The 25,743-nt window shown below is 45.7% G+C and overlaps 1 protein-coding gene across 1 annotated transcript in view; it reads right to left on the bottom strand.

Moving 5' to 3' along the window:
• The window catches only part of SNX22 (sorting nexin 22), a 134,001-nt gene extending 125,776 nt beyond the window's left edge, over positions 1-8,225 (bottom strand). Inside the window, exon 1 of the mRNA XM_078684990.1 lies at positions 7,882-8,225. Within this exon, the coding sequence (XP_078541116.1) occupies positions 7,882-7,944 (63 nt within the window). The 5' untranslated portion in view covers positions 7,945-8,225. The remainder of the gene's footprint in view (positions 1-7,881) is intronic.
• Between the last annotated feature and the right edge of the window lie 17,518 nt (positions 8,226-25,743).

Below are 25,743 nucleotides of genomic sequence, written 5' to 3'. Positions count from 1 at the left end.
TTGCATACAACATGAAATACAGGTAGAATGCATCAAGCACCAATAAAACATAAGCGAACAGCATACATAATATTGATCTTAAGCAGTAACCAGACTAAGCAGGAATATAATGATCTTAGAGGTTAAGGAGTGAGAGACTACTCACAATGACAGACACCTCAGCACAAGAGAGTAAAAGTCTTTGTTACTTTAGCCAACGCCGTGACCCAACAGTAGAGCTGTATTAATCACACTCTCCTCGGGTCTCCATCTATCAGGACTGGAATGCTCTGACATCAAGGTTCTACTGCAGGACTACACCAAGCGGGAATGGAACGGGGGTAGGGAGCCATCTCCAACTATCAGGGCTGGAATGCTCTGACATCAAGGTTCTACTGCAGGACTACACCAAGCGGGAATGGAACGGGGGTAGGGAGCCATCTCCAACTATTAGGGCTGGAATGTTCTGACATCAGGGTACTTCTGCAGGACTACACCAGGCGGGAAGGGAACGGGGGTAGGGAGCCATTTCCAACTATTACGGCTGGAATGTTCTGACATCAGGGTTCTTCTGCAGGACTACACCAGGCGGGAAGGGAACGGGGGTAGGGAGCCATTTCCAACTACCAGGGCTGGAATGTTCTGACATCAGGGTTCTTCTGCAGGGCTACATTAAGCGGGAAGGGAACGGGGGTAGGGAGCCATCTCCAACTATTACGGCTGGAATGTTCTGACATCAGGGTTCTTCTGCAGGACTACACCAGGCGGGAAGGGAACGGGGGTAGGGAGCCATTTCCAACTATCAGGGCTGGAATGTTCTGACATCAGGGTTCTTCTGCAGGACTACATCAGGCGGGAAGGGAACGGGGGTAGGGAGCCATTTCCAACTATTAGGGGTGGAATGTTATGACATCAGGGTTCTTCTGCAGGACTACACCAAGTGGGAACGGAACGGGGTAGGGAGCCATCTCCAACTATCAGGGCTGTAATGTTCTGACATCAGGGTTCTTCTGCAGGGCTACATCAAGCGGGAAGGGAACGGGGTAGGGAGCCATCTCCAACTATCAGGGCTGGAATGTTCTGACATCAGGGTTCTTCTGCAGGACTACACCAGGCGGGAAGGGAACGGGAGTAGGGAGCCATTTCCAGCTATTAGGGCTGGAATGTTCTGACATCAGGGTTCTTCTGCAGGACTACACCAGGCGGGAAGGGAACGGGAGTAGGGAGCCATTTCCAGCTATTAGGGCTGGAATGTTCTGACATCAGGGTTCTTCTGCAGGACTACACCAAGCGGGAAGGGAACGGGGTAGGGAGCCATGTCCAACTATCAGGGCTGTAATGTTCTGACATCAGGGTTCTTCTGCAGAACTAAATCAAGCGGGAAGGGAACGGGGTAGGGAGCCATCTCCAACTATCAGGGCTGGAATGTTCTGACATCAGGGTTCTTCTGCAGAACTAAATCAAGCGGGAAGGGAACGGGGTAGGGAGCCATCTCCAACTATCAGGGCTGTAATGTTCTGACATCAGGGTTCTTCTGCAGAACTAAATCAAGCGGGAAGGGAACGGGGTAGGGAGCCATCTCCAACTATCAGGGCTGTAATGTTCTGATATCAGGGTTCTTCTGCAGAACTAAATCAAGCGGGAAGGGAACGGGGTAGGGAGCCATCTCCAACTATCAGGGCTGTAATGTTCTGATATCAGGGTTCTTCTGCAGAACTAAATCAAGCGGGAAGGAAACGGGGGTAGGGAGCCATTTCCAACTATCAGGGCTGTAATGTTCTGACATCAGGGTTCTTCTGCAGGACTACACCAAGCGGGAAGGGAACGGGGGTAGGGAGCCATTTCCAACTATCAGGGCTGTAATGTTCTGACATCAGGGTTCTTCTGCAGGACTACACCAAGCAGGAAGGGAACGGGGGTAGGGAGCCATTTCCAACTGTCAGGGCTGTAATGTTCTGACATCAAAGTTCTACTGCAGGACTACACCAAGCGGGAAGGGAACGGGGGTAGGGAGCCATTTCCAACTGTCAGGGCTGTAATGTTCTGACATCAGGGTTCTTCTGCAGAAATAAATCAAGCGGGAAGGGAACGGGGTAGGGAGCCATGTCCAACTATCAGGGCTGTAATGTTCTGACATCAGGGTTCTTCTGCAGAACTAAATCAAGCGGGAAGGGAACAGGGTAGGGAGCCATCTCCAACTATCAGGGCTGTAATGTTCTGACATCAGGGTTCTTCTGCAGAACTAAATCAAGCGGGAAGGGAACGGGGTAGGGAGCCATGTCCAACTATCAGGGCTGGAATGTTCTGACATCAGGGTTCTTCTGCAGAACTAAATCAACCGGGAAGGGAACGGGGTAGGGAGCCATCTCCAACTATCAGGGCTGTAATGTTCTGACATCAGGGTTCTTCTGCAGAACTAAATCAAGCGGGAAGGGAACGGGGTAGGGAGCCATCTCCAACTATCAGGGCTGTAATGTTCTGATATCAGGGTTCTTCTGCAGAACTAAATCAAGCGGGAAGGGAACGGGGTAGGGAGCCATGTCCAACTATCAGGGCTGTAATGTTCTGACATCAGGGTTCTTCTGCACGACTACACCAAGCGGGAAGGGAACAGGGGTAGGGAGCCATTTCCAACTATCAGGGCTGTAATGTTCTGACATCAGGGTTCTTCTGCAGGACTACACCAAGCGGGAAGGGAACGGGGGTAGGGAGCCATTTCCAACTATCAGGGCTGTAATGTTCTGACATCAGGGTTCTTCTGCAGGACTACACCAAGCGGGAAGGGAACGGGGGTAGGGAGCCATTTCCAATTATCAGGGCTGTAATGTTCTGACATCAGGGTACTTCTGCAGGACTACACCAAGCAGGAAGGGAACGGGGGTAGGGAACTACCATTTGACAAATGGAGAAAGGTCGACATAAATATATAATTAAAAGACTAGTTTTGAGAAATTGAGCATACAGGAAGTTAGTGAGATACTGAATAAAAGCAGCAGGCATAACTGAGGAGGCTACACCACAAATATGGGATTAGACTGTGAGCTGCAGGTATTTCTCATTGAGAAAGTTCTTAAGGAGGGATCTGAAACTCGGAAAGGAGGGACATTCTGGGACTATTGCTCAAGAACGATCTGCAAAGCAGGACTTTTCCTGAAAAGTAGGGTGGAGCGGGATCTTCCTGTCTATACAATGATGAGAGCAGGAGCCCCTGGAAAAGGAAAGGTTCAGGGTGAGATATTTAGGAGTTTGGAGGTTTGGTGGTATACATGTGATGCAGGACGTTCTCACAGAGCAGCAACCTCAACTGGAAACAAGCTAAGGTTAGCAAGATCAGGGCTAAAAAGATCCCAGTTTTTAGTATTTATGAGAAACTCAGCAGCTGGATGTAAAATCACCATGAGAGAGGCAGGGATTGTTCTTGGTAAACTAGTAAGGAGGGAGAAGGGGACAGGGGATTACCATAATCTCTACTGCTTGCTTCAAATCCTGGAAGGAGAAAATACGTTTAAGATTCTTGGAGGTGGTTTGTGGCCGACTTAGTCATAGCTCAGATGTGAAGTTTGAGTTCAAGATCTGATTCAAGCAGGAAACCAAGGGTTTGGGTGGATGGACAACTTTGCTGTGATCGCTCTCGTTTTTAGGGATTCAAGGCCGAAAAGATTGGTTCCAGGGTCGGGTTTGGGAGTTAAGAGAAGAAATTCAATTTTTGACACATTACATTTGAGCTGCCTTTTCTACATCCACTTGAGGATGATCTGAAATTAGGATTTTATTTTAAAGATGCTCAACTCAGGGGAGTCCAGTTTGAGACCAACCTGGGTGTAATCTGTTTATTGGTGTAAAGAGACAACAAGCCCTTTAAGGAGTTCAACCAAGGGTTTAACATAGACATTGTTGCATGGGTTGGGGGAGGGATCAGAGACGGTGATGGTCAGCCGTATCCAGTACGATGAGAGGGCAGAGGTTGCCATTATCAAAAGAGGTCATCATTGACTATTTACGTTGCAGAACACTTCATGTGGCTAAAGTGCCCGGCTGCACATTGGAGCTATGCCAGTCCTGTATCAAATATCGTAGAAAAATAACATCACTCAATGTTATGTTGTCTTGTAAAGCGCATGGCTACCCCAGCAATGGGGCGTCCCAGCGCTGTAGACCACTGGGGAACCCGTCCTGGCTTTCCCTTTGAGATGATCCCTGCTGGGTATCTCCAAGGTGAAACTAGGCATCCCCAGTGTATGTGGGGGGCCATTGTGGAGATGAGGCAAGCTAATGCCCAGAGTTGCAGAGTGTGATCCCTGGTTAGAGTAGGCACCGAAGCGAGAATTATCGAGTCCGCTGACCCTGGACCATGACCCTGCCGTGTCGGGAATTGAACCCTGGTCCCGGCTGTCCTCTGCTTCCGGGTCTGCCGCCTCTAACCAGTGAGCCACACCATCCACATCAATGGAGGGTTTGAGGATCTATCTCCCTCCATCTTTGCTTTTGTTACATGTGATGTCCCAGAAATAGGTGGGTTTTAATTTTTGGTTGCTCAACAGCACAAGAACATAGCAAATTATTCCTCCTTTTGGTATCTGTGAAGCACGCTTATACATACTGAGTAAGCTGTGAGACATATTCAATATTCATGCGTTTGTCCATCTTCACAAGACCCGGTAGTCCATCAATAACCTTTTCCAGTTCATGTTTTTCCTCTCAAGCCTGGTAAAGTTAAGTGTTATCTGCATCTCAGTTTTAGCCAAGCCATAAGACCCCGTGGACATTACACATTGGGGAACATAGAAATTACTTTTCATATTTCACTATACAAATTCAACACTAATCCTTTATGGGTTACGGAGCAGCGTGCTACTCGCCGCAAAAAGCGCTTCGACGCCTCGTCAGGGGTAGTAAGCGCTATACAAATGCAATTACAATTATAAAAATATATTAGGTATCACAGATGGGTCTGCCCGATATCTTGGAAACTCCACAGCCATCACAGGTGGCTCTAAAGAGATCTCCTTTTGGACGACTTTGAAAGAACTTGGATCTAAAAATGGTTGGAATCGCAGCTTTGCACTCCCTTCCACCCTGCCCCTGTCGCTAACCGCTGCGCAAACAGTGTGTGGTCCAGGGGGTGGAATGCTGGATAGAAACCCTGCGGGACAGAAGGAGCGCTCCTGGAAAAATCTAATCCAGCAAACTACGGGGGATTTTAAGGCACACAGCAGCTTCTGTTCCATCTAACAGCACAAAACCGGATTGTGGAAGTAATCCCGCCGTGACTAAAGACAGTCTCAGAGAGGGCAAGGGTCGCCTCTGATTGATGCCTGTTCTCCAGGGGAGCAACCCCTTCCACCCCCCACACACACTCCCCACAGTGCGAGGCAATTTCCTTTGACCGTAGTAAACTTCATTGCATGCATGGCGCTGCGCTGTGTATTGCCCGGTAGCTTGACGAGCACCCGCCCCCTCCTGGCTTGACCAATGTATGGATGAATTGACGGGAACTGACCTATGCTCTGGCTAAACGGGTTCCTCCGCTCTCCATTGCTCAATATTTCCACCCTATAAGTTAGCTTAGAGTCGCACGTTATTTTTTCACACATGGGGCCTAAAACAATACACGCCCCTTAAAAATGACCTGTAAGGGGCTCCCACGGTGGTACAGTGGCGCCCACTCGTGCCCGGGCGGCTCTTCGAATGCAGGGAAGCTTATGGCACACATGTACCCTGGCACAGGCAGGTACCCTCACTCTGACCGCGAGGGGCTTCTGAAGTATCCAGCCGTGACAGGAAGAGTCCGGAGAAGCATCCTGGCACTGTCGGACGGGCACACTGGCACAAAAACTGGATCTCGCTGAAAGTATGGCAACGACAGAGATCACTAGAAGTAGGAGAATCTTGGCACTGACAGTGAGGTCACTAATCACCCTGGCACTGACAGCGAATGCCACTAATCAACCTGGCATTGACTGCGAGGGCCACTAATCAACCTGGCATTGACAGCGAGGTCCACTAATCAACCTGGCATTGATTGCGAGGGCCACTAATCAACCTGGCACTGACAGTGGTTAGCACGGAGCCACCTTGCACAGACAATATGGGTAACTGAGAGATTCCTGACACTGACAGGGATGTCACTGAGTGAAACTTGGCACCGACAGTTAGGGTCATTGGAAATACCCTGGCTCCGGCTCTGAGGTCACTGGAAGTACCATGATACAGACACCTGACATCTTGACAGTCACAGACCCCAGGACTGCCCGTAGCAGAGAAGGCACCCGAAGCATCCTGAAACTGACCGCGAGGACCCGGAGGCAACCTTGCACAGACAGTATGGGTCACTGGAAGGAACATGACTCTGCAGTGATAGTCACTGACAGAATCCTGGCACTGCCAATGAGGGTCACTGTCCGAGTCACTGGAAGCTCTTCTGGCACTGACAGCTAGCGTCACTGACAGAATCCTGGCACTGCCGATGAGGGTCACTGACAGTGGAGTCACTGGAAGCTCTTCTGGCACTGACAGCTAGCGTCACTGACAGAATCCTGGCACTGACAGCTAGCGTCACTGACAGAATCCTGGCACTGCCGGTGAGGGTCACTGACAGTGGAGTCACTGGAAGCTCTTCTGGCACTGACAGCTAGCGTCACTGACAGAATCCTGGCACTGCCGGTGAGGGACACTGTCAAAGTCACTGGAAGCTCTTCTGGCACTGACAGCTAGCGTCACTGACAGAATCCTGGCTCTGCCGGTGAGGGTCACTGACAGTGGAGTCACTGGAAGCTCTTCTGGCACTGACAGCTAGCGTCACTGACAGAATCCTGGCACTGCCGATGAGGGTCACTGACAGTGGAGTCACTGGAAGCTCTTCTGGCACTGACAGCTAGCGTCACTGACAGAATCCTGGCACTGCCGATGAGGGTCACTGACAGTGGAGTCACTGGAAGCTCTTCTGGCACTGACAGCTAGCGTCACTGACAGAATCCTGGCACTGCCGGTGAGGGTCACTGACAGTGGAGTCACTGGAAGCTCTTCTGGCACTGACAGCTAGCGTCACTGACAAAACGCTAGCACTGCCGGTGAGGGTCACTGACAGTGGAGTCACTGGAAGCTCTTCTGAGACTGACAGCTAGCGTCACTGACAGAATCCTAGCACTGCCGGTGAGGGTCACTGTCAAAGTCACTGGAAGCTCTTCTGGCACTGACAGCTAGCGTCACTGACAGAACCCTGGCACTGCCGGTGAGGGTCACTGGCAGTGGAGTCACTGGAAGCATCCTGGCACTGACAGTGAGGGTCACTGGAAGGTACCTGACTTTAACAGTGATAGTCACTGACAGAATCCTGGCACTGCCAATGAGGGTCACTGACAGAGTCACTGGAAGCTCTTCTGGCACTGACAGCAAGGGTCACTGACAGAACCCTGGCACTGCCGGTGAGGGTCACTGGCAGTGGAGTCACTGGAAGCATCCTGGCGCTGACAGTGAGGCTCACTGGTGGCAGTGGAGTCACTGGAAGCATCCTGACACTGACAGTGAGGGTCACTGGCAGAATCCTGGCACTGACGGTAAAGGTCATTGGTGCCAGAGCCACTGGAAGCATCCTGACACTCACACTCAAGTGTCTTTGCAGGTAAGGTGAGGGCCGCTGAGAGCATCCTGGCATAGCCGGTGAGAATGGCAAGATGCGCTGGAGACAGCGAGGGTGCCAAAGAAGTAGCGACAAGAAGATGTGGGAGGTGGGGAGAGAAAATGTATGGAACGGAGAAGGCAGAGAAAAGAAAAGTAGAGTGGAAAAGAGAAATGGAGAAAGAGGAATGCGGAATCCCGGTAGCCAGAGCGCCAGGTCGGTCACCCGTCCCGAGTGAGGGCCGGGACAAACTCCCACACAGAGCGCGAGCGCCCGGGACTCACCGTGCGCGCCCTCTCCGGGCTCGGCCGCCCCGGGCCCACGGACGGGATGTACACCTCGATCATCCTGGGCAGGGCGGTGGGATCCGGAGCTCCTTGTCAGTCCGAGGATTAGTTCTGTGCCGGGGCACGGGCCGCTCTGTGCGGTGAGCCCTCAGGTGCAGCCGGGCTCCCTCCTGCCCCGGGCTCCGCTCCCTGCTCCGGGCAGTGTTGAGAGTATCCCCGCCGCAGTGTGCCTGGTCCGGGGTCTCCGTCCTCCTCTCTGTGCCGGGCTCTGCTCAGCCTCCTGTCCTCGGGTCTCTGCCCCACCGGCCAGTGTGTGACAGCGGGGCGGGGCGGGCGGGGTCAATAGTCAGGGGGCGGGCCTTGCTACCCATGGGAGCGTAGAGGGCGGGGCCCCTGCATGGTTCATTCATGGACCTGCAGCTCCCACGCTCCTGGCACGGAGTTTTTTTTAATTTATTTAATGCGTTTTTATATAGCGCGGACTTTACCCGAAGGTGTCAGAGCGCTTCACAATAGGAACAATAGTGAAACGTGAGGAAAAATTGCAAGTCAGCATGTTACAAAAGCAAACGTTACATTACATAAGGCAATCGTGACAATTGTGCATGTATCAAGAGCAAACAAAATACAAGAGGTAGCAAACAATACGTTACAAGAGGAGAAAAAGTGACATGTGTGTTTGTTACAAAAGCGTACAAAGTAGAAATAGAGGTATAATACTGCACTAAATGGCAGATACTCAAAAAACAAGAACAAACGTTACGTTACGTGAGGCAATGGTGGTAACATTGTGCATGTATCAGGAGCAAACAAAGTACACGAGGTTAGGTAGCAAACGATACATTACAAGAGAGAAAGTGACGTGTGCATGTTACAAAGGAGTACACAATACAAGTATAATACTGCAATACATGGCAGGCTCTGTCTAGCGCCGTCTCACTCGGCCCGGTCTGTCACTCTTTCCGCAGTGTCCTCCCGTCCCTGCTCTCTTCGCCCCCGCACAGTCCCTCAGCTTTCCTTCCCACGCACCGTCCGCAGCGGGCAGAGGGCAGCGGAAGCGGCTGGCAGAAGATACCACCGACCGCGGGCTTGAGTCACAAAGCAGCCCGGGGTGGGCAGGCACCGGGAGGTCGGCCATAAATAGAACAAGAGTCGCCAAAAGTGAAATGCACGTGATAAGAAGCAGTGTGACAGAGGCGGCTCACGAGACCAAGTGAAAGGCCGGCTGCGCTGCACACACACAAAGCACCTGCCCATGCGCAACGCACGGGCAGGGCAGCAAGCAACTTGAAAGGGAGAGCCCCGTGCTTGGCTTGGTCCCATCTCCCAAAACAGCAGCTGAGCTGTGGCATGTTCTGGCATGTGAAGCAAGTGGAAGTGTTACGAAGACTCTACAATTAGAAATAGATACAATTCTTTAACATGTGTTTCAATTAAGCACATCTGATTATATCATGGCATTAAGGGGTTGACGACCAGATACCAATGCTGGAATTGTAAAAGAATTCTCTGGGAACTCAAATTCAAATTCAAATCAAACTTTATTTCGATTGAATTTACAATCATAAAAGTTCATTATAAAAAATTTGCAACAGTTAAAAAGACAATAATGACTGGTATATACAGAAACATTAAATGAATCTTTCTAAGAGTCGTCTGTACAATGATATCCTGTGTGGCGAAAGGTTAAAAGTTATACACATAGTAAACAGAAAATTTAAGATGCAGAAGCAGTAAATTGAGAGCGAATTTTCAGGCAAGCCTTTAAAAAGCAAGCTATAGATTTGGCAACATATGGTGTATCTAAAAACTGTAATGCCAAGAGTGCAGGTCTGCATCTTCTCAGCCCGTATTGTCGAAGTAGTGGGACCAACCAGCGTTTACGCGGGGTCTCATACAGGCTACAGAATAATGTTACGTGCAAAGTAGACTGAATAGAACAATCGTCACAGGGACATCTGCTTAATTCACGGGACCAATCTAAGGGCTCAGGGAACGAGACAAGACGATAAAAACAGTCAAACCGAAATCTGGTTAGAACATATCTATCGTAGTTTGATAAATAAAAAGACAGATATGGTTGAATACCATTGGAGGATTGTGCCATCATTAAATGGATATTTGTTTGTTTGCCGATTTCAGAACACAAGCGTAGTTCTCTTAAGTGGGTGGCACATAGATTCTTCAGAGTCTTTCTAGGTATGGCCGTTAGTGAGACAGGATTAGTAAAAAACGCTGGACAATTCAAATCATCCAGAAAGTTAAAAACATACAAAAGCCAGGGATTCTTTTTCCAATAGGTCAATGTCAAGCAATCGGTGATTAACAACCGAGTAAGGAGACATTGCTCCTTAGTCCAGATACGATGCCAGAGGAGGATCGGTTGGTATCTAATGGTGTCAGAAAGATAATCCCAACCAAGCTCAACATGGCTACCGTAGTTAGGGGCACTGCGAGGAAGGGCTAATACATATTTCAGGAAATCGTTTTCAATTACTTGAAGCTCAGTAACAGGAGCATAGCCCCATACGCCCGCTCCATAGGTGGCCACACTCAGGCATTTAGCTTGATATATTTTCATTAATACAACAGGAGCGGGCTTACCCAATTTCCTTGAGAAAGAGGTCAGCGCCGTTGTAGTGCGCTGAAACTGCAGTGTCTTACTAGAGGTGGCAGGTTTCCAGGACATACGGTCGTCGATGAGGATCCCTAGGTATGGATATTTTCTAGCATTTTCTAACCTAGTATTGTCAATGTAGAGAGGTTTGCATTTCAGAGCTTTCTTACCGATTTGCATAACAAAGGTCTTAGATTTGTTAACTTTTAGACCAAGAGAAAGCATATATTGACAATACTTGTCCAGTTGGAGCTGGAGTTGGATTGGTGTTCTCGCTAGAATGACTGAATCGTCGGCATACAGTAATGCGGGAATTGGCCGGGTGTTTATGCAGGGAAGATCCTTATTGTCTACCAGCATCACTTGCTCCAATCCATTTGTATAAATATTAAATAGAAATGGAGCAAGGACACACCCCTGCATAACGCCTTTTGTGATGTTGAAAGAATCCGATAGCTCACCATTAATGCCATACCTCACACATGCTTTGGCATCCGAAAAGAGCTCACAAAGGAATTTCAGGAGTGGAGGATCGATGCCCAAATTATTCAGAATCTCCCATAATTTAGTGTGAATTACACAATCAAAGGCGGAGCTTAAGTCCACATAGACCAGGTAAAGCTTACCGCCTTTAGCCCAAGCATATTTACCCATGAGTAATGTCAAGTTAAGGGCCTGCTCAACAGTACCCAATCCCTCTTGGAACCCGAACTGTAGGTCTGTTAAAATCTTCTTCTCTTTAGCCCAATCCTGGAGACGTTCCAGGATTAGTCTCCCAGCGACCTTACCCAGCGAGTCCAAGAGGGAAATGGGTCTATAACAAGCCGGGTTGTCGCGTTCTCCCTTTTTAAAAATGGGTAGGAGCACAGAAGAAGACCAGGAATCGATAAGGTCGATTTGTGAAGCTGCAGACATAACTTGCATGACAATTGGAGCCCATAAGTCTAGGTTGCTCACAAAGATGTCGAGAGGGACTCCGTCCGGACCGGGAGCTTTCCCGGTCTTTGAGGAAGTCAGTGCAGCAGTCACCTCCACAAGGTCGAAGTGGAGGTCAATAGGATAAATGTTATCCTTAGTGATGACTGCCTCCTCGGAACTGATGGTGTCAAGTGTTGAAGGGGAGTCCCCAAAGATCTCTGAATAATGGGTTACCCATTTTTCGGCAGGAACAGCCACGTCTAGGTGGCGGACAGCTGTATCGTTTGCTAAGAAAGGGGACTTAACTGTTCGCCAGAACGACGTAGAATCCTTGTTCCTTGCACTCTCATGCAATTGAGCCCAAAGGTTGTTTTTTAGTTCCTGTTTACGAGTTTTTTGGGCCAGCTTGTAATTCTTTCTTAATAACGCTATTAAGGCCAGGTCTCTATCTTGGTTATGTAATGCTTGTTTAAGTGCACTAAGGGCCTTGCGGCAATGGGAGTCAAACCACCCCCGAGAATCCTTATCACTTTTCTTGTGTTGGCGAGTAAGCTCCAGCCGAATAGCTTCTAGGATGTTAACAAAGCTGGAAAGAATCAGCTGAGGAGAGGAGGTCTCTTCCAGACAGTTTAATATTGAAGGAAGGGATTTTTGGATAATGCTACTAGTAACCTCGTTAGGGTTAATTTTTGACCATTTTACTGTAAAACCATTAGTTTTGCTCATCTCCAGCGAATGCTGTGTTAAAAGACTGTCCTTGGGGTGGATAGAAGGAACTGAATTAAATATAATAGTGATACTGTTTGAGTAATGATCACTAGAAGGATCAGTACCAGTTGTAAAATTTTTTACGCGGGTATTGAAAGTTTGCGAACAAAGAATGTAATCAATAGTAGTAGTGAGACCTCTGCCGTGAAAGGTCGGCTTAAACACAGCGGCAGGACACACTAATTCATTCGCAAATTCGAGGGCTAGTGAAAAAAGACAATTGTTAAAACCAATCCCAATACAAGAGTGAGTAAAGTGAGTGATGGGAAGATCATGCTCGTCTTGAAGCCCACAAATACCTTTTTTGTAGTCACTACATAAATAAACATTGAAATCCCCACCCCACACTACGTAACATTGCATCTGTGAGTTCTTAGCCTTCTGATCTTGCAAGTATGAGGAGATTTCTATCAGAGACTTTACACAGTCAGTGGGTGAGGCGTTATTATACATATTAACAAAGTAATAAATGGAGCTTTTGTCAGGGGCGAGCTTAAGGATTTGGTAAGTTGGGGACACCGATGGTACTTCATTAATCGTAAATGAAATTTGGTTGGAGATATAGATAGCTAAGCCTCCCTTAGATCTTCCATGTATAGATGGACTGGCAATAGTATGAAAAGTTTTATAGCCCAGGATGTGAATTGGGTCAATAGCCCAGGTTTCCTGAAGGCAGACTAGTTTATGCCTATTAATCACGTCTAACCAGGACTGGAGAAGTATCTTAGATCTAAGCCCCGCAACGTTCCAGTAAATTACTGGAAAATCCCAGGTTGTTGGTAGGGTAGAATTTGCGCCTTGTGAGTGAGCAGAGGGTGGTAAGTCGCCAGACTGAGTAGTTGAAAGAGAAGTAGAGGAAATGAGATTGGTATCAAAAGAGATAGAAGTGGTATGTTGGTGCCTTGTATCTGTCTCCTCAGAACGGATTGAATGAACATGGCAGGGATCTTGAACCCGAGGGGTTGTCGATTGGGAAAATAAATTTAGCGGGGGGGTGCAAGGCTTAATATGAGGGCCAGGCGGAGATATCGGAATAAATCCTGACGGCGGAGTTTTTCCGGTTATAAGTTTAGAATGTCTCTGGGTGTTAGTAGTGGCTTTAGTGATTATGGAGGGGACTGATGGTCAGTCGACCATATCTAAGCAATCGTATCTGTTGGATAACAATGGACCACGCCAGTTGGAAAAATGCCCAGGCGCTGGATTGCTGAATCCGTAGCCTGGCCAGTGACCACGATCTCTGTGCCTATCCCAGTTCCCCGCTCTTGACCAGCTCCAAGGCGGGCCAGGATTGTGTTGTGGCGCCGGGGGATAGAAATATGACAGGTTGTGGGTAGCTATCCCTTCTGAAGAAGTGTGATCACTCCAGGAGCAAATATGCTCAACTGTATTAGGATCAGCAAAGTTCACTATGACGCAGTCACCCTGAACAGTTTTAGGCACGGTACCCAGCCAGGGCACTCTGCGCACTGTAGTGACTCTGTTGTCCAAAAAGTTAGGTAGAGGTCTATTATTCGACAACCAATATATAACTTTGTTTTTTAATGACCAGACCGATTCGTTCTGGTTAGGGGGAAGTTCCGGAACACCTATCATGATAACCACAAAAGGGGATGCCTCAGGCGGGAGATGAATAGGATGGCCCCTCCTCTTTCGGTTGCTCGGGATGTTGTTAAATCCATCAGAGCTTTTGGGAAGGGTAGGGGCCGGGATATGGGAAACAGATGGAGGTTTAGCTTGGGTAGACAACTGGGGCTTGGGGGTGATTAAAGGCTGGGACACTAAAGGTTTAGGTGGAATAGATGGTATTTGAGGCTTGTTAGTAATTGTGGGTGGCTGATTCTGTATAAGTATCTGTGGAGCCTTTTGAGTGATAATAGAGGAATTAGAAGCAGTCGGACCGGGGTCGGGTTTTTTCGTGGTGTCAATAAGGGGTCTCTCAGGAGCTAACTTGGGGTCTTTAATAGTACCCTTGCTTGGGTTCAGGGCTAAGGACAGTTGGGTTAGTTGGGATTGGACCTGATACAATGTCTTTTCTATAGGCTTTAGATAGAATTTAATTAGGTCACCAATTTTACTAAGCAGTAGGTTGTCATTGCTACAGATGTTAGGAATTAAAATATCATTCTCGGTCATACAACCCTCATCGTCACAGCTACTAGGGCAAGGGGAGCTAATGTTTAAATTGTCTGTGGTAGGATTTATTACGGTTGCTGATGGAGGAGGGGGTGATTGGTGGGGAGTCGGAACAAGATCTATAATTTGAGAAAGGGGATGAGAGGTGGACGGGGTTGTGAAATTAGATATGGGGAGGGGATTAGTAATATGGTGGGACTTGCTAGTGTTCCTCTTCCTTTTTTTGGGAATTGCGCCCTTGCGTATGCCCCTATCAAAAGTTGGGGAAGGGGCAACAGCGGACTGGCTACTGAAAATATCAGGAGTTTTTTCGAGTGACTGGTGTAAATCAGAAAGATCTAAGGTTGCAGACAGATCCACAGTGCGAGGGACTGTGTGCAAATCTGCGTGCACTAACGATGGCTGGGGGAGCTCTACAGGACGCTGGGGTGTTTTAGCAATAGCCAGTGGGCCCAAAGAGGAGCGTCTGGCAATATACAGGTCCTGTGAGACTCTCCGTTCCAATAGGGTGATACCCTGTTCAATAGCCTCGTTGGCTTTGGTTATGAATTGATCTATTGGTCCGATAACCTCTGCAGCAGACTGGGCCTGTTTTTTCACAGTATTTCTCGTAGTTCTAGGAGACATGGTATACTCTAATACGTTATGAAGTGAGAGAACTTTAAAATCTTGTTGCGAACTAAGTGCAGGTTATTTAGCAATACATACAGTATCAATATGAATAAAGGAAATTAAACAAACGTTAATAGGGTGGCCCAGTCCAGTCCTGCCCAGTCTTGAACGGGCTTAAACGGGCCCGCCCTTGGCCCGCGCTTCGCCCCGCGCTTCGTCCCGCGCGCGTCCCGCGTTGCGGGTTGGGCTAGTAACTTTATTGGGATCCTGCAGGGGGGCGTGGCCGCCGGGGGAAGAGGCACCAGCTGATAGGTGTAAAGGCTGCTGGTCCTCGCAGTCCCCCGGTGAAGGCAGCTGGTAGTTTAAAGATCAGGCGCACGCTGGGAGCGTGCAGGCAGACCGCCGAATGCGGTACAGCTCCCACAAGCGGTGCGACCTCCCAGACGGACCTTTACTGGAATAGTGCACCCTCCGTGTGCAACGGGAATCCTCCTTCAGAAATTGACAAAAGCAAGTGAGCGGCACCCGCGGAGCGGGTGTCGCGAACGGTAAATAGCAACTGGTAGGGGGCGCGGCCGCCGGGGGAAGAGGCACCAGCTGATAGGTGTAAAGGCTGCTGGTCCTCGCAGTCCCCCGGTGAAGGCAGCTGGTAGTTTAAAGATCAGGCGCACGCTGGGAGCGTGCAGGCAGACCGCCGAATGCGGTACAGCTCCCACCAGCGGCGCGACCTCCCAGACGGACCTTTACTGGAATAGTGCACCCTCCGTGTGCAACGGGAATCCTCCTTCAGAAATTGACAAGAGCAAGTGAGCGGCACCCGCGGAGCGGGTGTCGCGAACGGTAAATAGCAACTGGTAGGGGGCGCGGCCGCCGGGGGAAGAGGCACCAGCTGATAGGTGTAAAGGGTGCTGGTCCTCGCAGTCCCCCGGTGAAGGCAGCTGGTAGTTTAAAGATCAGGCGCACGCTGGGAGCGTGCAGGCAGACCGCCGAATGCGGTACAGCTCCCACCAGCGGCGCGACCTCCCAGACGGACCTTTACTGGAATAGTGCACCCTCCGTGTGCAACGGGAATCCTCCTTCAGAAATTGACAAAAGCAAGTGAGCGGCACCCGCGGAGCGGGTGTCGCGAACGGTAAATAGCAACTGGTAGGGGGCGCGGCCGCCGGGGGAAGAGGCACCAGCTGATAGGTGTAAAGGGTGCTGGTCCTCGCAGTCCCCCGGTGAAGGCAGCTGGTAGTTTAAAGATCAGGCGCACGCTGGGAGCGTGCAGGCAGACCGCCGAATGCGGTACAGCTCCCACCAGCGGCGCGACCTCCCAGACGGACCTTTACTGGAATAGTGCACCCTCCGTGTGCAACGGGAATCCTCCTTCAGAAATTGACAAAAGCAAGTGAGCGGCACCCGCGGAGCGGGTGACGCGAACGGTAAATAGCAACTGGTAGGGGGCGCGGCCGCCGGGGGAAGAGGCACCAGCTGATAGGTGTAAAGGCTGCTGGTCCTCGCAGTCCCCCGGTGAAGGCAGCTGGTAGTTTAAAGATCAGGCGCACGCTGGGAGTGTGCAGGCAGACCGCCGAATGCGGTACAGCTCCCACCAGCGGCGCGACCTCCCAGACGACCTTTACTGGAATAGTGCACCCTCCGTGTGCAACGGGAATCCTCCTTCAGAAATTGACAAAAGCAAGTGAGCGGCACTCATAAATTGTAGGTCAGTGTGTGACAGAGGTAGGGTGAGTTGAGTCACGAGGGGCAGATCATGAAAAGCAAAGTATGACAGTCAACTCAAACATCTTAAAAAAAAATCTGCTGCTTAGAAATTGACAATGTGACAGCAAATCTGTTCTAGCTTGCATATTTAGCTCCAAAGAGGCAGCATTTTAAAATATCTTACAGGTTAAGACACTTGCTGAAGACATCTATGTGTACCTAGCAATTCTGAAGAGATCATACCAGTTGTAACATAACTCTGGTGGTTAATGCAGTTCTGGGAGAGTTCTGCGTTTTGTCCAATCACAGCCTTGACTCAAATGTAGCATAGAAGGTTAATGTTCCTGCTGCAAAACACATTATGTAACATGAAGAAATGAAGAACAAAACGACCGACCAGGGTCCAGCACAACCAGAACACATGTACCATAAATAATCCTGGGTTTGGTGCAAAACACTTCCTGCACCCGACGTCCCAAGGTGCAAATCAGGTCTAAATGTTCACCGAAAGGTGGAAGGTACACTCATTGAAATCAAACGCGAGCTCACTTAGTCCAAAAGCAATTTTTTCTTTATTCTGGTAAGCTTTACCTTAAACGACACACAGCCAACGCGTTTCGTTCCCAGTAGGAACTTCGTCAGGGCTCAGAATATAAATAAGCCAAATCGGCGTTGAAACTAATCCAAGTCAATTCAGACGATAAGATACAAAAAGCACAATATGCTGGTTTGATTAAATATTAAATGATCTATTGTGTTGATACAAAGAAATTACCACAAGGCAATAATAATATCCACACAAAACCACGTTTCCCCAGGAGCAAAATCAAAAGCAAATATCTTCCTATATCTAATTCATACGAAACCTCGCAGTATCAGGAAAAAGAAACTGATATGATGAGGATTTATTGCGATTAGAATAACATGTACAATGTGTATTAAAATATATTGCAGACTTTTTTGAAAGTTGATATGTAGACAAAAAAGCACTTGTAAACTCCCGGTAGTAATACACACAAGGATGGCCAAGTGGGAGGTGGCTAGCAGATGTTAACCTGCGTTTTGGACGACGATTCCCAGCATAATAACAGGCGAACCTCGCACCAGAAATCTAGAAATAGATACAATTCTTTAACATATGTGTTTCAATTAAACACATCTGATTATATCATGGCATTAAGGGGTTGATGACCAGATACCAATGCTGGAATTCTCTGGGAACCCTTCAATTGGAGGTCAGTGTGTGACAGAGGAAGGGGGAGTTGAGTCACGAGGGGCAGATCCTGAAAAGCAAAGTATGACAGTCAACTCAAACATCTTTAAAATAAAAATCTGCTTATAAATTGACAAGGTGACAGTGTTGATACGAAGAGATGACCACAAGGCAATAATATTATCCACACGAAACCACGTTTCCCCAGGAGCCAAATCAAAAGCAAATATCTTCCTATATCTAATTCATACGAAACCTCGCAATATCTGTTCTAGCTTGTATATTTAGCTCCAAAGAGGCTGCATTTTAAAACATCTTACAGGTTAAGACACTTGCTGAAGACATCTATGTGTGCCCAGCAATTCTGAAGAGATCATACCAGTTGTAACATAACTCTGGTGGTTAATGCAGTTCTGGGAGAGTTCTGCGTTTTGTCCAATCACAGCCTTGACTCAAATGTAGCATAGGAGGTTAATGTTCCTGCTGCAAAACACATTATGTAACATGGAGATCACAGTTTTATATTTGATATAGATAGGTAAATGGGCTACTGCTTTTGACAAGGAGATCATTTTGTTACTGCCAGTTCATAATTTGCTACTATAACACAGGGATCTATTTACCAGCATCAAGGAGCTGCAAGCAAAATGTACAGTTATGGGTTTAGATACTTTTTAGGGGTTTTCACAAATTTTTGTTATTCTAAAATTACAAAAAAGGGCTCCCCTGGGAATTAATAACATCTTGTTAGTGCAGGCATCCCCAATCACTGCATTATGTGTTATATATTCTAACTATGTTGTTTCTCCAGACTGTTCACTCTTAACATATAGGGGCCAATTACGATGCAGCCCGTAAAGGCTCCGACCGATAGTCGGAGCCTTCTGGGTCGAATCGTAAACGGCTGTTCGGTTTAAATTCAGACTGCCGCATTACAATGCTAGTGGTCAAAAAGTAAACCGTTCGGCCATTCCGGCTGGTTTCCGATGGGTTTATGGAGCCCATTGGCCAGTTGGAGCCGGCTTGTAATCCCAAAGGGCGGGCCTTTCTGCCCTTGGGATTATGATGCACGATTTCCAACATGGTTCCAATGCCGACCTGTCCGACAGGATAACCATGTCAGAAAGCGTGTTTGGTGTCCCCCAGAAGGACCGAGGAGCACCTGTTGATCCCTGCACCTTGTGGCAGGCACCTCGAGGTGCCTGCCACGGGGTGCAAGGATGAACAACATCTCCCATTTCTGAATGGGAGCTTGTGTTACAGCCAGTTTATGGCTGTAACACAAGCTCCCATTGAGAAATGGGTGTAGGCGACCAAATAGTGTTCGGTCACATTGTAATCAACCGGGAGGGACTGCTGACCGGAGGTCAGTCTGTCCCAGGACCGAGGCGGTGTCCGGCAGACATCGTAATCAGGCCCAAAATGTCTAGAAGTATGGACAATATGTGATTCCTACAACTTATAGCCCTCGTTGTCTTAAGCAACATTTTCTGTACATTGATCTATACACTTATATGATTTCTTGTGTCTCTGTGTGTGATGTAAGGCACTTTGACATGCAACACTTGGATAAGAAGCACTAGAACAGAGCTAAATAAAACAAGCATTTGCAATGCAATAGGTCTCGCATTAGGAAAGTTTGAGCTATTGGTATTGTAAATGACACATTTTTTATTTATGTGTTGGTTTTGAAAATAGCGAAATTAATAGCTTTGTCATTTACAATGCCAATAGTTATAACTTTCGCAAATGTGACACCTATAGCATTTGTAATGCAATATGTGTTGTATTTACGTGACTTAGATGTATTGATATTACAAATAACAATGGCTTTTAATTTTTTTAAAAATAATTAATACTTAAATAAAAGTTATTGTAATTTATAATGGCAATAGCTTAAACTTTTGTAAATAACTTTTGTGAAGATTATGTTCAGTGTATTTTATTGTGACGAAAATCCAAAAACAGAAGTGAAATTTTAACATCTTTTTGTGAAATTTGTAATAAAGCTTGAAATATTGAGAGAACATATTTGAACCAGTTGTTGTTGAATGGTTGCACAGATTGATGCGGTGGTGGCGCTGAGTGATGTGGTGGCGACGAGTGATGCTGTGGCGTTCAGTGATGCTGTGGTTGCGCATAGTGATGTTGTGATGCTCCTGAGTGATGCTGTGATGCTCCTGAGTGATGCTGTGGTGGTGCGGAGTGATGCTGTGGTGATGCAATAGATAGAGTGAGTGTGATAGATAGATAGAGTGAGGGCAATAGATAGATAGAGTGAGTGCGATAGATAGAGTGAGGGTGATAGATAGATAGAGTGAGGGCGATAGATAGATTGAGTGAGGGCGATAGATAGAGTGAGGGCGATAGATAGATAGAGTGAGGGCGATAGAGTGAGGGCGATAGAGTGAGGGCGATAGAGAGAGTGCGATAGATAGATAGATAGATAGATAGAGTAAGGCCGATAAATAGATAGATAGATAGATAGATAGATAGATAGATAGATAGATAGATAGAGTGAGGCCCTTAGATAGATAGATAGATAGAGTGAGGCCAATAGATAGATAGACAGAGTGAAGGTGATAGATAGAGTGAGGCCGCTAGATAGAGTGAGGGCGATAGATAGAGTGAGGGTGATAGATAGAGTGAGGGCGATAGACAGGGCGATAGATAGAGGGCAATAGATAGATACATAGAGTGAGGGAAATAGAGAGATAGAGTGAGGGCGATAGATAGATAGGTAGTGTGAGGGCGATAGATAGATAGACAGAGGGGGGTGATAGATAGATAGATAGATAGATAGATAGAGTGAGGCCCTTAGATAGATAGATAGATAGAGTGAGGCCAATAGATAGATAGACAGAGTGAAGGTGATAGATAGAGTGAGGCCGCTAGATAGAGTGAGGGCGATAGATAGAGTGAGGGTGATAGATAGAGTGAGGGCGATAGACAGGGCGATAGATAGAGGGCAATAGATAGATACATAGAGTGAGGGAAATAGAGAGATAGAGTGAGGGCGATAGATAGATAGGTAGTGTGAGGGCGATAGATAGATAGACAGAGGGGGGTGATAGATAGATAGATAGATAGATAGATAGATAGATAGAGTAAGAGCGATAGATAGATAGAGTGAGGGCGATAGATAGAGTGAGGGCGATAGATAGATAGATAGAGTGAGGGCGATAGATAGACAGATAGATAGAGTGAGGGCGATAGATAGATAGAGTGAGGGCGATAGATAGATAGAGTGAGGGCGATAGATAGATAGAGTGAGGGCGATAGATAGATAGATAGATAGAGTGAGGGCGATAGATAGACAGATAGATAGAGTGAGGGCGATAAATAGAGTGAAGGCGATAGATAGATAGAGTGAGGGCGATCGATAGATAGATAGAGTGAGGGCGATAGAGTGAGGGCGATAGATAGATAGAGTGAGGCAGATAGACAGATAGATAGATAGATAGATAGATAGATAGATAGATAGATAGATAGATAGATAGATAGATAGAGTGAGGGCGATCGATCGATAGAGCGAGGGCGATAGAGTGAGGCAGATAGATAGATAGATAGATAGATAGATAGATAGATAGATAGATAGATAGATGGTTGTGTGCATGGTTGTGGTTGTGTGTGCGGTTGTGGTTGTGTGTGGTTGTGTGTGTGATTGTGTGTGTGGTTGTGTGTGTGTGGTTGTGTGTGTGGTTTTGTGTGTGTGGTTGTGTGTGTGGTTGTGTGTGTGTGGTTATGTGTGTGGTTGTGTGTGTTATGCTTTGTTTTGCTATGCTATGGTTTTGTTATGCTATGTTTTGTTATGCTATGCTAAGTTTTGTTGTGTTTGGTATGCTATGCTATGTTTTGCTATGCTATGATATGTTTTGTTTTGCTACGCTATGTTATGTTGTGTTATGTTGTGTTTTGTTAAGCTATGCTATGTTTTGTTGTGTTTTGCTATGTTTTGTTATGCTATGTGTTGTGTTTTGTTATGCTATGCTATATTTTGTTTTGCTATTTTATGCTTTGTTTTGTTATGCTACGCGATGTTTTGTTTTTCTATCCTATGATTTGTTTTGTTATGCTATGCTACGTTTTGTTTTTCTATCCTATGCTTTGTTTTGTTATGCTATGCTATGTTTTGTTGTGTTTCGTTATGCTATGCTATGTTTTGTTGTGTTTTGTTATGCTATGGTATGCTTTGTGATGCTATCCTATGTTTTGTTATGCTATGTTTTGTTGTGTTTTGTTATGCCATGCTATGCTTTATTATGCTATGCTATGTTTTGTTGTGTTTTGCTATGCTGTTTTGTTATGCTATGTTATGTTTTGTTGTGTTTTATTATGCTATGCTATGCTTTGTTATGCTATTTTTGATGTGTTTTGCTATGCTATGATTTGTTATGCTATGTTTTGTTATGCTATGCTACGTTTTGTTGTGTTTTGCTATGTTTTGTTATGCTATGTTTTGTTATGCTATGCTTTGTTTTGTTATGCTATGCTATGTTTTGTTATACTATGCTATGTTTTGTTTTGCTATGCTTTGTTATGTTATGCTATGCTTTGTTTTGTTATGCTATGTTTTGTTATGTTATGTTTTGTTGTGTTTTGTTGTGCTATGCTAGGCTTTGTTGTGTTTTGCTATGCTATATTTCGTTTTGTTATGCTATGCTATGTTTTGTTTTGCTATCCTATGCTTTGTTTGGTTATGCTACGCTAGGTTTTGCTATGCTATGCTTTGTTTTGTTATGCTATGCTATGCTGTATTTTGTTATGCTATGATATGTTTTGTTATGCTATGCTATGTTTTGCTGTTTTGCTATGCAATGCTTTGTTATGCTATGTTTTGTTATGCTATGCTATGTTTTGTTGTGTCTCATTATGCTATGCTTTGTTTTGCTATGCTATGTTTTGTTATGCTATGTTTTGTTATGCTATGCTTTCTTATGCTATGTTTTGTTATGCTATGCTATGCTATGTTTTGTTGTGTTTGGTATGCTATGCTATGTTTTGCTATGCTATATGTTTTGTTTTGGTATGTTATGCTATGCTATGTTTTGTTTTGTTATGCTATGTGTTGTTGTGTTTTGTTATGCTATGCTATGTTTCGTTGTGTTTGGTCTGCTATGCTATATTTTGCTATGCTATGATATGTTTTGTTTTATTATGCTATGCTTTGCTATGCTATGTTTTGAATTGTTATGCTATGTTTTCTTGTGTTTTGTTATGCTATGCAATGTTTTGTTGTGTTTTGCTATGTTTTGTTATGCTATGTGTTGTGTTTTGTTATGCTATGCTTTGTTTTGTTATGGTATGTTTTGTTTTGTTAGCCTATGCTTTGTTTTGTTATGCTATGTTTTGTTTTGCTATCCAATGCTTTTTCATGCTATGCTATGTTTTGCTGTGTTTTATTATGCCGTGCTTTGTTTTGCTATGCTATGTTTTGTTATGCTATGTTTTGTTATGCTATGCTTTCTTATGCTATGTTTTGTTATGCTATGCTATGTTTTGTTGTGTTTGGTATGCTATGCTATGTTTTGCTATGCTATATGTTTTGTTTTGGTATGTTATGCTATGCTATGTTTTGTTTTGTTATGCTATGCTATGTTTCGTTGTGTTTGGTCTGCTATGCTATATTTTGCTATGCTATGATATGTTTTGTTTTATTATGCTTTGCTATGCTATGTTTTGAATTGTTATGCTATGTTTTCTTGTGTTTTGTTGTGCTATGCAATGTTTTGTTGTGTTTTGCTATGTTTTGTTATGCTATGTGTTGTGTTTTGTTATGCTATGCTTTGTTTTGTTATGGTATGTTTTGTTTTGTTAGCCTATGCTTTGTTTTGTTAAGCTTGCTATGTTTTGTTTTGCTATCCTATGCTTTTTTATGCTATGCTATGTTTTGCTATGTTTTGTTGTGTTTTATTATGCTATGCTTTGTTTTGCTATGCTATGTTTTGTTATGCTATGTTTTGTTATGCTATGCTATGTTTTGTTATGCTATGCTATGCTTTGTTATGCTATGTTTTGTTATGATATGCTATGTTTTATTATGCTTTGCTATGTTTTGTTGTGTGTTGCTATGCTATGCTTTATTATGCTATTTTGTTATGTTTTATTATGGTATGCTTTGTTTTGCTATGCAATGTTTTGTTATGTTATGCTATGCTTTTTTATGTTATGTTTACTTATGCTATGCTGTTTTGTTGTGCTTTGTTATACTATGCTATGCTATGTTTTGTTATGCTATGTTTTGTTGTGTTTTGTTTTGCTATGCTATGCTATGTATTGTTATGCTATGCTATGTTCTGTTGTGTTGTGCTATGCTTTGCTTTTTTGTTATGCTATGCTGTGTTTTGTTATGCTATGCTATGTTTTGTTGTGTTTTGTTATGATAGGCTATGCTATGCTTTGTTTTGTTATGCTAGGTCTTGTTTTGTTATGCTATATTTTGTTGTGTTTTGTTATGCTATGCTATGGGTTGTTATGCTGTGCTTTGTTTTGCTATGCTATGTTATGCTATGCTATGTTTTGTTGTGCTATGTTCTGTTGTATTTTGTTATGATATGCCATGCTGTGCTTTGTTTTGTTATGCTATGCTATGTTTTGTTTTGTTATGCTATGCTATGTTTTGTTGTGTTTTGTTATGCTATGCTTTGTTTTGCTATGCTATGCTTTGTTTTGCTAGGCTATGTTATGCTATGCTATGTTTTGTTGTGCTATGTTTTATTGTGTTTTTTATGCTATGCTCTGTTTTGTTGTGTTTTGCTATGCTATGCTTTGTTATTCTATGCTATGCTTTGTTATGCTACTTTTTGTTATGCTTTGTTATGCTAGGTTTTGTTTTGTTATGCTATGCTATGTTATGCTATGTTTTGTTATGCTATGCTTTGTTTTGTTATGCTATGCTATGTTATGATATGTTTTGTTATGTAATGTTATGCTATTTTTTGTGGTGTTTGTTTATGCTATGCTATGTTTTGTTATGCTTTGCTTTGTTTTGTTATGCTATGCTATGTTTTGTGATGCTGTGCTATGTTTCGTTATGCTATGCTTTGTTTTGTTATGCTATGTTTTGTTACGCTATGTTTTGTTGTGCTTTGTTATGTTATACTATGTTTTGTTATGCTATGCTATGTTTTGCTATCCTGGTGTGTGGGATGGTGTGTGTGGAGTTGTGTGTGTGTGGTTGTGTGTGTGAGGTTGTGTGTGTGGGGGGGTTGTGTTTGTGTGTGTGTGTGGTTGTGTGTGTGTGTTTGTGTGTGTGTGTGTGGGTATGTGTGTGTGTGGGGTTGTGTGTGTGGGGTTGTGGGTGTGTGTGTGTGGTTGTGTGTGTAGGGATTTGCATGTGTGTGGTTGTGTCTTTGTGTGTGTGGGAGGTTGTGTGTGTGTGGGGGTGGGGGTGTGTGGGGGTGTGTGTGGTGTGTAGTGTGTGGGGCATTGTGTGTGGGGGGTTGTGTATGTGTGTGTTTGTGTGTGTGGGGTTGTGGTTTTGTGTTTGGGGGCTGTGTGGTGTGTGGGGGTTGTGGTTGTGCGTGGGGGGTTGTGGTTGTGGTTGTATGTGGGGGGGTTGTGTGGTGTTGTGTGTGGGTTGTGGTTGTGTGTGTGGGGTTGTGTGTGTGGGGTTGTGTGTCTGGGGTTGTGTGTGTGGAGTTGTGTGGTTGTGTGTGTGGGGTTGTGTGTGGGAGGGTTGTGTGTGTGGGGTTGTGTGGTTGTGTGTGGGGTTGTGTGGTTGTGGGGTTGTGTGTGTGGGGGGTTGTATGTGTGTGTGGGGGTGTGTATGTGGGGGTTTGTGTGGGGGTTGTGTGGTGTGGGGAGGTTGTGGTTGTGTGTGTGGGGGGTTGTGTGTGTGGGGTTGTGTGTGGGGTTGTGTGTGGGGTTGTGTGTGTGGAGTGGTGTGTGT

Source organism: Lissotriton helveticus, chromosome 3_2, assembly GCF_964261635.1.
Source record: "Lissotriton helveticus chromosome 3_2, aLisHel1.1, whole genome shotgun sequence".
Classification (NCBI taxonomy): domain Eukaryota; kingdom Metazoa; phylum Chordata; class Amphibia; order Caudata; family Salamandridae; genus Lissotriton; species Lissotriton helveticus.
The sequence above is the reverse complement of the archived record's forward strand: the minus strand, read 5'-3'. Positions and strand labels throughout refer to the sequence as shown.